General features: G+C 37.9%; 1 protein-coding gene and 1 long non-coding RNA gene across 6 annotated transcripts in view; one reads left to right on the top strand and one right to left on the bottom strand.

Moving 5' to 3' along the window:
* Window positions 1-645, top strand: part of LOC130683349 (uncharacterized) — a 111013-nt gene extending 110368 nt beyond the window's left edge. Inside the window, exon 2 of the long non-coding RNA XR_008997006.1 lies at window positions 260-645. This is a non-coding gene — a long non-coding RNA (uncharacterized LOC130683349). The remainder of the gene's footprint in view (window positions 1-259) is intronic.
* The window catches only part of OSBPL9 (oxysterol binding protein like 9), a 195720-nt gene extending 180973 nt beyond the window's left edge, over window positions 1-14747 (bottom strand). For 2 of the 5 annotated variants that reach the window (XR_008997005.1, XM_036893092.2), the window contains exon 1: window positions 14583-14713. Coding sequence is in view for 4 of the 5 variants with exons in the window: in XM_036893092.2 (XP_036748987.1) it covers window positions 14583-14693 (111 nt within the window). In the remaining variant the exon portion in view is untranslated. Of the gene's footprint in view, window positions 1-14582 lie in introns of all 5 variants that reach the window. The other 3 variants (XM_036893093.2, XM_036893094.2, XM_036893091.2) reach the window with 2 other exon arrangements.
* Between the last annotated feature and the right edge of the window lie 743 nt (window positions 14748-15490).

Here is a 15490-nt window from a genome sequence, read left to right as displayed (position 1 = left end):
ATGTGTGTATTTAAGGACAAAGAGTTGTTAGGAAAGCTTTTCTCTAAAACACAGATAGTGGGATTTCAGGCTAGATTTTCTCCCTTTTACTGTGTATACTTTTCACTAGTGTTTCAATTTTTAAAAATTAAGACTATGTTGTCATCTCCTCAAGAACAATAAAATCACTGTTCTGAAACTTCCAAGAATAGTAATCAATGTCATCAAATCCTGCAGAAATAGCTCTATTAAAAATACAAGAGGAAGTGAAATAAGCCAGGCAGAGAAAGACAAGTATCAAATGATTTCACTTATCTGTGGAGTATAAGAACAAAGAAAAAACTGAAGGAACAAAACAGCAGCAGACTCACAGAACCCAAGAATGGACTAAACAGTTACCAAGGGAAAAGGGACTAGGGAGGGTGGTTGAGATGGGAGAGATTAGGGGGAAAATGGGGCATTACAATTAGCACACATAACGTAGGGGGGATCACAGGGAAGGCAGTATACCATGGGGAAGACAAGTAATGATTCTAAAGCATCTTACTATGCTGATGGGCAGTGACTGTAATGGGGTACGTGAGGGGGACTTGATAATGGGGGGAGTCTAGTAACCATAATGTTCAAGTAATTGTACATTAATGATATCAAAATAAAAAAATAAAAGTGAAAAGCACTCACTAGGTTTAGCAAAAAAGTTATCATTGGAGACCTATGGTAGGATTTTCAATGAAATCTTTAGATGAAAAAGACTGCTGCAGAGCAGATGCAAGATGGATGAATACAGGCAGACAGTGTAGTTTCAATAGATTTACTTACTTATCTTAAAGAAGTAAAGTTAGGATGGTATTTCCAGGGAGACAGAATTAGCAGAGACAATTTTCAACTTGGGAGAGATATGATTATATTAATTTGTTAATGAAAAAATCAAGTAGATCCTAAAATTCATATGGAAATTCAAAGGACCAAAAGTAACCAAAATAATTTTGAAAAAGAACAAAGCTGAAGGACACACATAAAATATCTAGGAATAAAACTAACCAAGGAAGTGAAAGACCTATACTCTGAAAATTACAAGACACTCATGAGAGAAATTAAAGAAGACGTGGTACATATACCAATAAATGGAAACACATCCCATGCTCATGGATAGGAAGAATTAATATTGTGAAAATGGCCATCCTGCCTAAAGCAATCTATAGATTCAATGCAATTCCTATTAAAATACCAACAGCATTCTTCAATGAACTAGAGCAAATAGTTCTAAAATTCATATGAGCCACATAAGACCCCAAATAGCCAAAGCAATCCTGAGAAGGAAGAATAAAGCAGCTGGGATTACCAAGCTCTACTACAAAGCCACAGTAATCAAGACAATTTGGTACTGGCACAAGAACAGACCCACAGACCAATGGAACAGAATAGAAAGCCCAGATATAAACCCAAGAATATATGGTCAATTAATATATGATAAAGGACCCATGGATACAATGAAGAAAGCCTCTTCAACAACTGGCATTGGCAAACTGGACAGCTACATGCAAGAGAATGAAACTGGATTATTGTCTATCCCCACACACAAATGTAAACTTGAAATGGATTAAAGACCTGAATGTAAGTCATGTAACCATAAAACAACATAGGCAAAAATCTCCTGACTATAAACATGACCAACGTTTTTTTCTTAATGCATCTCCTCGAGCAAGGGAAACAAAAGCAAAAATGAACACATGGGACTACATCAAACTAAAAAGCTTCTGTACAGCAAAGGACACAATCAACAGAACAAAAAGGCATGCTACAGTATGGGAGAATATATTTGTAAATAACATATCTGACAAGCAGTTAACATCCAAAATATATGAAGACTCACACGCCTCACCACCCAAAAAGCAAATACCATGATTAAAAAAATGGGTGGAGGATCTAAACAGATACTTCTCCAAAGAAGAAATTCAGATGGCCAACAGGCACATGAAAAGATGCTCCACATCGCTAATTATCAAGGAAATGCAAATTAAAGCCATAATGAGGTATCACCTCACACCAGTTAGGACGGCCAACATCCAAAGACAAACAACAAATGTTGGCGAGGATGTGGAGAAAGGGGAACCCTCCTACACTGCTGGTGTGAATGTAAGCTAGTTCAACCACTGGGGAAAGCAATATGGAGGTTCCTCAAAAAACTGAAAATAGAAATACCATTTGACCCAGGAATTCCACTTCTAGGAATTTACCCTAAGAATGCAGCAGCCCAGTTTTAAAAAGACAGATGCACCCCTATGTTTACTGCAGCACTATTTACAATAGCCAAGAAATGGAAGCAACCTAAGTGTCCATCAGTAGATGAATGGATAAAGAAAATGTGGTACATATACACAATGGAATACTATTCAGCCATAAGAAAGAAACAGTCCTACCATTTGCAACAACATGGATGGAGCTGGAGGATATTATGCTCAGTGAAATAAGCCAAGTGGAGAAAGACACGTACCAAATGATTTCCCTCATTTGTGGAGTGTTACAACTAAGCAAAACTGAAGCAACAAAACAGCAACAGACTCACAGACTCCAAGAAGGCACTAGCGGTTGCCAAGGGGGAGTGGTAGGGGAGGGCGGGTGGGAAGGGAGGGAGAAGGGGATTGAGGGGTATTATGATTGGCACACATGGTGTGGGATGGATCATGGGGAAGACAATGTAGCACAGAGAAGGCAAATAGTGACTCTGTGGCATCTTACTATATTGTTGGGCAGTGACTGCAATAGGTTATGAGAGGGACACAATAAACGCATGAATGTAGTAACCACATTGTTTTTTATTTTTTGTTTTTTTTATTTTGTTATCATTAATCTACAATTACATAAAGAACATTATGTTTACCAGGCTCTCCCCTTCACCAAGTTCCCCCCCAACAAACCCCATTACAGTCACTGTCCATCAGCGTAGTTAAGATGCTGTAGAATCAATACTTGTCTTCTCTGTGTTGCACAGCCCTCCCATTTCCCCCACCCTCACATTATACATGCTAATCATAATACCCCCTTTCTTCTTCCCCACCCTTATTGCTCCCTTCCCTCCCATCCTACCCAGTCCCTTTCCCTTTGGTAACTGTTAGTCCCTTGTTGGGTTCTGTGATTCTGCTGCTGTTTTGTTATTTCAGTTTTTCTTTGTTCTTATATTCCACAGATAAGTGAAATCATTTGGTATTTGTCTTTCTCCGCTTGGCTTATTTCACTGAGCATAATACCCTCTAGCTCCATCCATGTTGTTGCAAATGGTAGGATTTGTTTTCTTCTTAGGGCTGACTAATATTCCACTGTGTATATGTACCACATCTTCGTTATCCATTCATCTACTGATGGACACTTAGGTTGCTTCCATATCTTAGCTGTTGTAAATAGTGCTGCGATAAACATAGGGGTGCATCTGTCTTTTTAAAACTGGGCTGCTGCATTCTTAGGGTAAATTCCTAGAAGTGGAATTCCTAGGTTAAATGATAAGTCTATTTTGAGCATTTTGAGGAACCTCCATACTGCTTTCCACAATGGTTGAACTAATTTACATTCCCACCAGCAGCGTAGGAGGGTTCCCCTTTCTCCACAACCTCGCCAACATTTGTTGTTGTTTGTCTTTTGGATGGTAGCCATCCTTACTGGTGTGAGGTGATATCTCATTGTGGTTTTAATTTGCATTTCTCTGATAACTAGTGATGTGGAGCATCTTTTCATGCGTCTGTTGGCCATCTGAATTTCTTTTTTGGAGAACTGTCTGTTCAGCTCCTCTGCCCATTTTTTAATTGGATTATTTGTTTTTTGTTTGTTGAGGTGTGTGAGCTCTTTATGTATTTTGGATGTCAAACCTTTATCAGATCTGTCATTTATGAATATATTCTCCCATACTGTAGGGTACCTTTTTGTTCTATTGATGGTGTCCTTTGCTGTACAGAAGCTTTGCAGCTTGATGTAGTCCCACTTGTTCATTTTTGCTTTTGTTTTCCTTGCCCAGGGAGATATGCTCATGAAGAAGTCACTCATGTTTATGTCCATGAGATTTTTGCCTATGCTTTTTCTAAGAGTTTTATGGTTTCATGACTTACATTCAGGTCTTTGATCCATTTCAAATTTACTTTTGTGTATGGGGTTAGACAGGGATCCAGTTTCATTCTCTTACACGTAGCTGTCCAGTTTTACCAGCACCATCTGTTAAAGAGACTGTCATTTCCCCATTGTATGTCCATGGCTCCTTTATCATATATTAATTGACCATATATGTTTGGGTTAATATCTGGAGTCTCTAATCTGATCCACTGGTCTGTAGCTCTGTTCTTGTGCCAGTACCAAATTGTCTTGATTACTATGGCTTTGTAGTAGAACTTGAAGTTGGGGAGTGAGATTCCCCCCCCACTTTATTCTTTCTCAGGATTGCTTTGGCTATTCGGGGTCTTTGGTGTTTCCATATGAATTTTTGAACTATTTGTTCCAATTTGTTGAAGAATGTTGTTGGTAGTTTCATAGGGATTACATCAAATCTGTATATTGCTTTGGGCAGGATGGCCATTTTGACGATATTAATTCTTCCTAGCTAAGAGCATGGGATGAGTTTCCATTTGTTAGCATCCTCTTTAATTTCTCTTAAGAGTGTCTTACAGTTTTCAGGGTATAGGTCTTTCACTTCTTTGGTTAGGTTTATTCTTAGGTATTTTATTCTTATTGATGCAATCTTTACCAATCTAGATTCTCTGTATTTCTTTGTTTTGTCTAATTTTTGTGGCTAGGACCTCCAGTACTATGTTGAATAACAGTGGGGAGAGTGGGCATCCCTGTCTTGTTCCTGATCTCAGAGGAAAAGCTTTCAGCTTCTCGCTGTTCAGTATGATGTTAGCTGTGGGTTTATCATATATGGCTTTTATTATGTTGAGGTACTACCACATTGTTTTTTCATGTGAAACCTTTATAAGAGTGTATATCAATAATAGTTTAATTAAAAAAAGGGAAAAAGGGCTGAAGGACACACACTTTCTAATTTCAAACTTAACTTGTGACACTAGCATAGGGATACACATAAAGATCATGGAATAGAATTGAGAGTACAAAAATAAACCCTCACATTTATGGTCAATTGATTTCAACAAGGGACAAAGACAAATCAATGGAGAAAAAATAGTCTTTTCAATTTATGGTTCTAGAATAACTGGACAGCCACATGCAAAAGAATAAGAATAATAAAAATAAAGAATTTTAAAAAATTTTAAATAATATACTCCTTAGCTCACACCATATACAAAAATTAATTCAAAATGGATCAAAGACCTAAAACATTAAGAACTAAAACTATAAAACTCTTAGAAGAAAACACAGGTATAAAACCTTGTGACCTTAGACTAAGCAATGGTTTTTCCGATGTCACCAAAAGCACAAATAACAAAAGGGAACAAATTAAACACAAATTTTAAAAGTTTTTTGCTTCAAAGGAAACCATTTAGTAAAAAGATAATCCACTTGGAGAAAATATTTGCAAATCATGTATCTAATAAGGGACTTGTATCTAGAGTATATAAAAAATTCTTATAATTCAACAATTAAAAAGACAAATAACCCAATTTAAAAACAGGCAAAGTATCTGAAGAGATATTTTTCCAAATAAGACATATGAATGGCAAACAAGCACATGAAAAGATGTTCAGCATCAACAGCCATCAGGGAAATACAAGTCAAAACCATAAGATACTATTTCACACCTACTAGGGTGGCTGGCTATAATCAAACTGACAGATAGTGACAAATGCTGGCAAGAATGTAGAGAAATTGGAATCTTTATATGTATACTCTAGTGGGAATGTAAAATGGTGCAGCTGCTCTGGAACGGTCTGACAGTCACTAAAAAGGCAGAATTATTATATGACCCAGTAATTCCACTCCTAGATATATAACCAAGAGAAATAAAAATATATGTCCTCATACAAATATTCACAGTAGCATTAGTCGTAATAGCCAAAAAGTCAAAACTCAAACGTCCATTAACTGATGAATGGATAAATAAAATGCGAAATCTGTATGCAATGGACTGCTCAGCAATAAAAAGTACTGGTATGTACTATAATATGGATCAACATTAAGAACAGTATACTAAATGAAAGAAGCCATATTAGAATTGTTTAAAGAACACTTTTATAACAAGATTCTATGTCTATGAAATGTCCAAAATAGGCAAATCTACAGAGACTGAAAATAGTAGTAGCCTAGGGCTACTATATTGGGGAGTGATTGTTAAGGGAAACAGGGTTTTGTTTTGTTCTGTGAATAGACTAAAACCATTGAACTGTATCCTTCCAATAGATGCATTGTGAATTTTATCTCAATAAAACTATTATAAAAAAACAAAAAGCAATAGACAACTCAAAGATTTTCTTACAATTTCCATATGAAATTATTATAAGATTTTTAGTTGTATTGCAAAATAAATATTGTTAAAATAAACAACAGAAGTCTATATGTAGAAAAGAAGAAGCTGAAGATACATGGGGTGGTGGGGAAGCAGATAATGGAAAAAACTCTATAGACTGAGGTCCTTGAAAAATCTGTGAGCAGATGGAATCCAGAACACCCAAGGATTACCTCTCCACCTATGATGGGAACTATGCAGGCAAGAACAGGCAGGAAAGTAGACAAACCAATAAGGAATTGAGAATATTCCCACCATATGGGCTATATGATATAGTCTCTGGGAAGCATGGCATCTTCTGAGTGATGGAGAAAAAGGAAAGTTGAGAGATTGTAGAGACAGCTGCCATAATAACAAAGCAAATATTCACCCAATATTTTATTTACCTATGTGCTATAACAGTAATGCTAAGATAAAATACAAGAAATGAAGTGGACAATCTTAGCATGAAGGCTTAATGTGAACAAAAAACACAGGAAATAGAAATCAACTTTCATTAATAATTTTAACATTGCCATGTGAATGGGAAAAGATTAATTATAAATACCTTGAAACTCCTTCCTTAAATATGATTCCATTTATATAATTCCACATAACATGTAAACTTAACTTTTGCAAAACAAGCAAATTCCTTTTTTTAAAGGAAGTTCAAACTAGTCTAACATAATCCTTTATAATCAAGTGAGAAGGAAAAAGATTGGGCTGGCCCATTTGTTTGTTTTTATCTATAAGTAGTGAAAGGGATTAAATCCTTAATCTAAAGCACTTGTGCATTGTTCTATCTTTGATTGGGATTATGTAACTATTTGAAAATCTAATCCTACGACAACTGTCACACATAGGAGTGGCATATTTAAGACACCTCTACTTTCTGTCCTTCCACAAATTATTACCATTAACAAAATGGCTTGCAACAGAGTCAAGAACTGACTGCTTCTCTGATATAACACTAAGCAAAAGATCCCACAGAGTTGTACAAGCTATAGATTAAACAAAAACCACTGTTAATATAAACTCAATCAGGTTTTACAGAAACCATGGAAATGCACATATTTGCTATCAGTATATTCTGCAAAACTTTCAAAGCTGTGTAAGCAACAATTCCAAAACAGCTTCTGCATCTCATCTCTAAGCCTAGTTTGAAGGGCCTTGGACATTCCATTTACAATGAGAACAGTGTGCCACATTGTAGGGTTTGAAGATTGTAATGCTCAGTACTGCCCTCAAGGAGTTGACAAACTTGCTGTACTAGATAAAGAATGTACTAGAGATATGGCTAGTTAATTATGACAGATGTAAAAGATTAAATACCCAAAAGAAGTATATGAGCAAGGCTCAAGTATTAAGACAGGGAAAAATCAAGGCTGGTGAGAGAATTTAGAAAAGCAAAAGATACCAAATTTCCACATATTCCCCACTGATACTACTTACCATTTTAGGAGTTTTCTTTGTTTTCTTTTCACGGCATTTAGATTCGATACAATTTTTCTTTTGTTCCTTTTACAATTCTAAAGCTATTTTATCAGATTTGAACTACTAATATGTACCATGTAATAAGGTTAGTATCACATTTGATATATTCAAGAACAGTTTATTTAGAAAAACAAAATTTCACTTTTGATTATTTGATGGGAATGGTGCTGATATCTTTCTAGGAGAATCTGAAACTACCATTTTTACATCGTTGCAAGACAAATTCATATACTTAAGCTCTTCTAAAACCTAAAATCTAAGAATTAGACAGCACATTTTATTCTAGATATTGCTAAGGACTGCCAAATGATCCTTAAATGTTTTGACTACCAGTGGTTTTGAAATGCAAAGTCATTTTGAGTTTCACCTAGTCAGTATGTAATAGCAAAGAATATATGATTTTCCTAGTGATTTATTTTACAGAGGATACCTTGAGTTGCCCTGTTAATTTACTATTTCACAGTTTCTTTCTCTCCAAAGTGTGACAAAAACAATACAAATCAAGAAAGAGTTAAACATTTTTGGGTAATGACTGAACAAATTTTATAATCTCAACTAGTTCTTCGTACAACCTGATTTAACTTATCCAGTTTTTCCTTTTTTCTTGTTCCCAAGGCCATTGATAAATCCTTACTACACTCCTTAAGTCCTGACTACCCCCATTTTTAATATGGACTTTGTTTCCCATTCCTGTAACATTTAAGCATACTAATTTAGAAGCCCTTTCCCTCAATTCCATGTCCCTCCCTACCTCTTTCACAATGATACATCTTGAATAATCCACTCTCACTTCCTCTTTTACCTAGTTTCCCCTTTGCTCTGTCATCTGTACACCAATCTGCCTTCCACATCCACTATTCCATAGAAACTGCTATCACTAAGGGCATCAATGATGTCCAAACTGATCAATTCAGGGGATATTTTTAGGACTTAATCTATTCAATTCCCTCAAAAGTATTCAAGCCAACTCAACTATTCCTGCCTTGCTGCTGTCACACTGTTCCAGCTTTTCTCTTACATCTCTGGCTGTCTGCGGGTTTTTTTTATCTGCCAATCCCTTAAATATGACGGTGGTTTAAAATTGGTCTATGAATTCTTCAACACTCCTTACAAAAGGCAGAGCCTCATTCCCCTCCTCATGCCAAAAGCTCCCATCCCCACAGCATGAGCTAATCTTAATGATTCATTTCTAATGAACAAAATAAGGCAGAAGTGATGCACTCACACTAGTTAATAAAAGGCACTGTGACTTTCTCTTTGTTCTCACTTGGATCACACCCTCTGGGTGAAGCGAGTTGCCCTGGCATGATGATACTCATGCAGCCCAACGGAGAGGCTAGCTGGTGAGGAACTGAGGCCACTTTCCAACAGCCAGCAAAGAACTAGAACTGAGGCTTTCTGCCAACAGTTGAGAAATGCATTTGAATCATCTTAGAAGAAGATCCTCCTGCTCCAGTCCAGCCTTTCGTGTGACTGCAACCCTAGCCAATGTCCTGCCTGCAACTTCATGAGAGACTGAGCCAGAACCACCCAGCTAAATCATTCTCACAATTCCCAGCCACAGAAACTATGAGATAATAAATGTTTGTTGTTTTAAGTTGTTAAGTTTGGGAGTAATCTGTTACAAAGCAATAGATAACTAATACAGTGGTGTTTCTCAGTGCCCTATCCAAACCCTTTTATTGTCATTCTCCCTCAACTCCCCAGATGTGTAAAACTAATATTTATCTATAACCCATGTTTTTTTCCCTTAATTCCAGACTATGACATCTGTACATCAATTTCAACAAGGCCCAAAGCAACTCCAACTTTCCTTTCTATCTTCCCTATCATCAATCATCCAGGTAAAATCAAAAAACCCAGGTTTCATCAGATTTCTCCCCTTTTACTCACATCCAATCAATCACTAAGTCCTGTCAATATGACTTGATTATTTCTCTGTGGCAACAGTATTCTTTAAAGAACATAAATTTCACTTGAAGCTATTGATCAATTTGAAAATCAGACAACCAGACATCATGTGCCACTTGATGCAATATGTTCCACCTAGTTAGTATCCTTGCACAAAAAAAAAAAAACTGAATTTGACTAAGCTTCTACCTTTAATTATGGATTTACAGAAAACACAAAGGAACACATTTAAACAAAGCACAAGAGTGTTTCCACCAAAATCCAGAAAGTGGAAAATTCTATAGAACATCTGGTTTCTTAAATAAATAAATGGCAAAGAAGAAAAAGGGAAAGGTGACTTGTTGATTAAAAGAGACTCAATTTTATGTGTGGATCTTGCTTGGAATCCCGACTCAAACCAACTGGTGAGAGAGAAGTTTGAGACAATCAGGAAAACTGAACCTTGACTGGATATTTGAACATGCCGATAAATTATTATTGTTGTTATTATGTAGCTGTAATAATGGTATTGTGATAACATTTTTTAAAAGAAAGAGACCTTAACTTTTAGTAATATATACTGAAATATTCACAAATGAAATGAAATGGTATCTGGGATCTACTTTAAAATAATCCAGTGAGGAAGGAAGGAGATGGGAGTATTAATAAAACAAGATTGGCCATATATTGATAATTGTACAAGCTGGATGACAGAAATTTATTTTACTATGAATTTATTTACTCTTTCATACATGGTGAAATTGTCTATAATAAAAGTACTTTCTATAATAAAAAGTGCTCACAACACTTAAACGACTTTCCACTGCCCTGAGGGTAAAGTTCAAATTCTTTAGGTCTACCAAGAAAGCCCTTCATTATCTGACCCCTGCTTTCCTCTCCAGCTCATACCACGACTGTCTACCTCACGGTTCCAAATCGAGGACTGACCAGTTCCTTGCTCTTGTCTTCTCCAAAAATATTTATTCCCTCCATCTCAAGCAGTTTTCCCTCTCCACTCACATGGTTGATCTCTACTCATCATTCAGGTCACAGCAAACCTTCTTCTTCTAGGAAACTTTCCCTGACCCCCAAATCTGAGATGAGTAACCCCTTTATGTACCCCCTAAACATTTTATGCTTCCCTTATCACAGCTCTCGCTTTCTGTATCCCCCAGGAGACTCTAGGTATCATGAGGGCAAGGTCTATTTCCATCTTACTTACCAATTTTAACCCCTCTTCCTAGCATAGTGCCTGGCACACATACAGTAGGTACTCCATAAATAATAAATTTGATAAATTTAAAAAAGTCATGACCTCCACTAACTTTCTGGCCTTCTGAGTCCTCACATATCTGTAACTCCCTCAATTTTACTTCCTTTCCCATCTTCCTTTGTGATCATGATGCACATAAATGGTTAACTGTTCACACAATGTCCCAGAGTTATATGTTGAGCCCTTCCTGAGCATCTCATCTAATAAAAATGCAACTAACAAATTCTGGGCTATAATCTAACATCTTCATCTCCAGGCCTGACCTAAAGCTCTAAATATCTTTTGGACTAGATCTCCTTCTATCTTCCATAAACACCTTTACACCAGAGCTGCTCAGAAATTCTCATTATCTTTTTACTGTACTTCATGTTCACACGGTTTCCAATTTGTGCACATCTCTCATTACCTAAAATACCCTTTTCTCTTCTGCCTTTAAGTCTCAGCTCCAGTGTCTCTCTAGCTTCTTCCAGGCAATGTTCCCACAGCAATCTATTCTTATTTCTATTGCAGAATGTATCATATTGTTTTGAAATTATGTTTAGGCATCTTGCTCTGCTAGACTGAGTTCCTGGATGGAAAGGACTCCCTCTTCTTCATGGTTGCACCTCCAGCATATAGTACAATGCTTATTACAAAGTCAACCCTAAATAAATGCCTGCTGAATGAATGACATTATATATTATCCATAACAATGTCTCTAATAGTTAAGAGACTAAACCAGAGCAGAACAGACTGCTTAAATCTACTTTCCTAAAGGAGGTAATCAATTTCTCTATTTCCTGCATTGGTCATAGTAGTAATGTATTAAGCTCTTTTTCAAAAACTGAAAATTCACAGATTATGAAAATAAACAAAGTAAAAGACCATTCCATTCCTGGAGGACAGGTTTGGGTCTGAGGAGAAGATACAGGCTGAGGCAAGGTTTGGTAAATCTATTCAGTTTACAGCAATCCCAGTGATCCTAAGGCAACCTTGAGATTAACCCAATATCAATTCTTAGTATAGGCCAACAAAAGCAAGCCCCACCTAACTTAGTTCAGGGTTTTCATGGCCACTCTAGAATAGAACTCACCCCAAAGCCAGACCAGAGCCCAAATGATTTTGGAAACAAGGAATAGAGTAACTTTATTGCTGTACATAAAAGACTGTGCAATTAATTTAGATGCTCTTCCTGGAAGATGTAGCTCTAAGTTATCAGCCACATGCAAGTCATTAAGATGTATCTTCAAATCCTTCCAAATCCTAATGTACTTAAACAGTGTTCAAGTGTACAGCATTCACTGCCAACATTCAATGTTTCTCCTACCTTCTCTTTAACTGAATACATATCTTTTTTCCCATCTTCATTTGACCTCCCCTAGTTTTGGATCAGTATCAATTTATTTTTACAAGATCATTTTATCTTACAATATTTCTCTGCTGTTTTCTCTACAAGTAAATGCTTTAATGCTGAAGAACTAGAAAAGAAAAAAAATTTTCTACATAGCCATTAGTGAGAAATATGATACCTTCTTCTGCTGGCAAGGATGATTTTTTTATAGTCTAGTCTCAGAAGGGAGGATAAGTATTAAGGTTGGGGAGTGGGAGGATAGAAGTTTAAAAACCTGTATTTAATCAGTAAGACTGATTTGTCAAGGTATTCAGATTAAAAGGGCAAGATGGCAGGAAAAGGACACACTGAAGGAAGAAAAAAAGGAAAAAGGAGGTTCCATCTGGGCTAGGAGCTCCAAGAACCCCAGCTTGTCCTAGATTCAAACCCACACAATTTGGGATTTGTAAATTCCATTGAGTCACTCATTGCAATTACTCTACCTTGAATAGGCTGGAAAGGATCCATGGGATTTTCTGATTATCACACCCACTGAGACATTACTCCTCATTTATTTGAGCCATGGTATTTCCTAATTCCATGGTTTCTGGATAAAATGTTCAGTTGCCCCTCTTTCATGGCTACACAAAGATAATCTTGAACAAGGTGTTTAAATTTCATTCGGGTTTGGTCTTTTTTTTCCCTTTAAAAATCAGATAGAGAAAGAAAACTATAGTTGAAGAATGTTGAAAGTTTTACTTTTTACTCCTGCAGGCTTTTACTACAGCAGTAACTCACAGTTTGTACTTTCCTCCTTCTTGCAGTGAAAAGTGAAGTGCAGCAGAAAGAGTCAGAAAGCCAGGAATTTGGAATCCTGATTACACCGCTTACTGCTAGCTCTGTGACCTTGAAAAAGTACTTAGAAGCCTGGAGTCTAAGACTCCAAAAACTGTAAATGTATATATATCTATATATATAGATAGATATATAGATATACACACACACACACACACACACACACACACACACACACACACACACATATATAATGGGGATAATGAATACCTAACTTGCAGACTTATTTTAAGTAAAATGAGTTAAGGGAACGACCAAATTAGAATATAAAGTCCAACGAAAAGGAATGCTGAGCATCTTCTCTGTTGATCTTTGCTCATAGGCACCTAGCCTAAAGCGGCAATCATAAATCCTGAGTGGGAGCTCAATAAAGATTTCTTAATGAACAAATAAATACTAGTGTCCCTATTTCTCTCATCAACATTAAATTAATCCTTCTTCCATAATCATAATTGTTTTCCTTCTGTCTTTTATAATTTTCTAAAGCCTCAGGACATTCTATTTTGTCCTTGCAAGTGGTTTCCTCCTTCTCACTGCCTATTATTAACTATACATCATTCAGAGACAGTACCTTTGTTCCACCCACCTTTCATTTCTAATGCGATAGGGGTGGAGAATAGTCAGAACATAAGATTCATAGCAATTCATGGACTTGGCCAGGGCGACTGATTCGTCTTTACAGAAGAGCCCTAAAGTCATCCCTCCCCAGAACACAACTTTCAGGAGACACAGCACTAGCATGAACCTCCTGTGTAGGAAATGCTCTCAAAAGTTAAGGCGTTGGTTATGCTCCCCTCCCGCTTAACAGAAGAATGCTCCCCGTGAAAGAGACATTCAAATTGCGCAGACGGGGGGATTTCGGACCCCTTCGTGTTGTCTGAGGACCAGTCACCTTAGGACCTAGCCAAGCTCATCGGACCACTGCTCGGGCAAAGCTGCGCTATTCAGTCCCTAGAGGGAAGCTAAGGGGCGCGGCCGTCCACAGGGCCTGGGGGCGACAGTGGTGAGTCCACAACGTGGGGAGACAACACGCACCGCGCGACCAGACCGTGACTATAATCAACCTCACCACCTACAACCGCGCCCGACCTTATCACTACTTAATACCGCTTAAAAAAGGAACGCGGCTCGCCCCTAACCCATTAATCAGAAAGCCAGCGCCCGCGTATTGGCTGCGCCAGCATCTCCTTCACCCTCATTGGCCATCCCGGAAGCAAAGCCCTTCCTCGCGAGGGAGCCCTCCCGTATGGCGGCACCCCCAGCCAAGCAACCCTAACCCGGCTACCAGAAAGCCCGGCCCTCACTCCACCCATGGGAGCGAGAGCCCCTAGCGCTCGCAGCTCTGCCCCGCGAGGACTCACCGTGTAGTAGGAAAGCAGACCTGCATTGTAGTCCAGCACGAACCAACGGTACTGCCAGCCCTTCATCACATTAGTCCATTTACTCAACGGCCCTTCCATGATAGACGCCATCTTGGGAGCCGCCAATAACAACAAACGGTCTGACGTCACTCGCCTATAAGGCATTCAGCATGCGGGGGCGGGGCCGCGGAGGGCAGGGGCGGGACTTGGGCGGAGCCAGCAGCTGCAGCTTCATTTGACTCTACCCACACCCCAAATTATCAACCTCAAACTCGCTTTTCCGGCGCCCGTTTTGTGTAGAATACCGTGACACGGCTGTGAGGACTATAAGCCTGAATACTGCTGTTAAGATCATTTATTAACATATAATTTACCACCCATGATGACACTGCACTTCCAAAATATTTCACATTGGGTACTCATTTATGTTCATTTCACAAATCCAATCACTTAATAAAATTTGCTGTTTTATACTAGATATCCTTTTAGGCTTTGGGGGATTCAACAGAGACTTCATGAGGGATAGAAGGGAATAGGCAATAAAATAAATAGTAGTAAACATTTTACTAATGTTTTGCTGTGGAGAAAAATTAAGCAAGCAAAGAGGCAGAGTAGGGGCTGCAATTTTAAATTCCCAAATAGGGAAGGCCTGAATGAGAAGATAATGATTGAGCAAAGACCTAAAGAACGTAAAGGAAGGAGCCTGGGGGAAGAGCCTTCCAAAGGGAAGCAACAGCAAGTGTAAACACCATGAGTCTGGCTTATTGAAGGAACAGCAAGGAGTGCAGTATGAGTGGAGCAATGAGCCAGGGAGAAACATAGTAGGAATCAAGGTCAGGGAAATAAGGACACATCACTTAGAGCCTATAAGGACAATGAATTATTGCCCTACTACATCCAGGCACTGT

The sequence above is a fragment of the Manis pentadactyla genome, chromosome 4 (assembly GCF_030020395.1).
Source record: "Manis pentadactyla isolate mManPen7 chromosome 4, mManPen7.hap1, whole genome shotgun sequence".
In the NCBI taxonomy this organism is placed as follows: Eukaryota; Metazoa; Chordata; class Mammalia; order Pholidota; family Manidae; genus Manis; species Manis pentadactyla.
The sequence above is the reverse complement of the archived record's forward strand: the minus strand, read 5'-3'. Positions and strand labels throughout refer to the sequence as shown.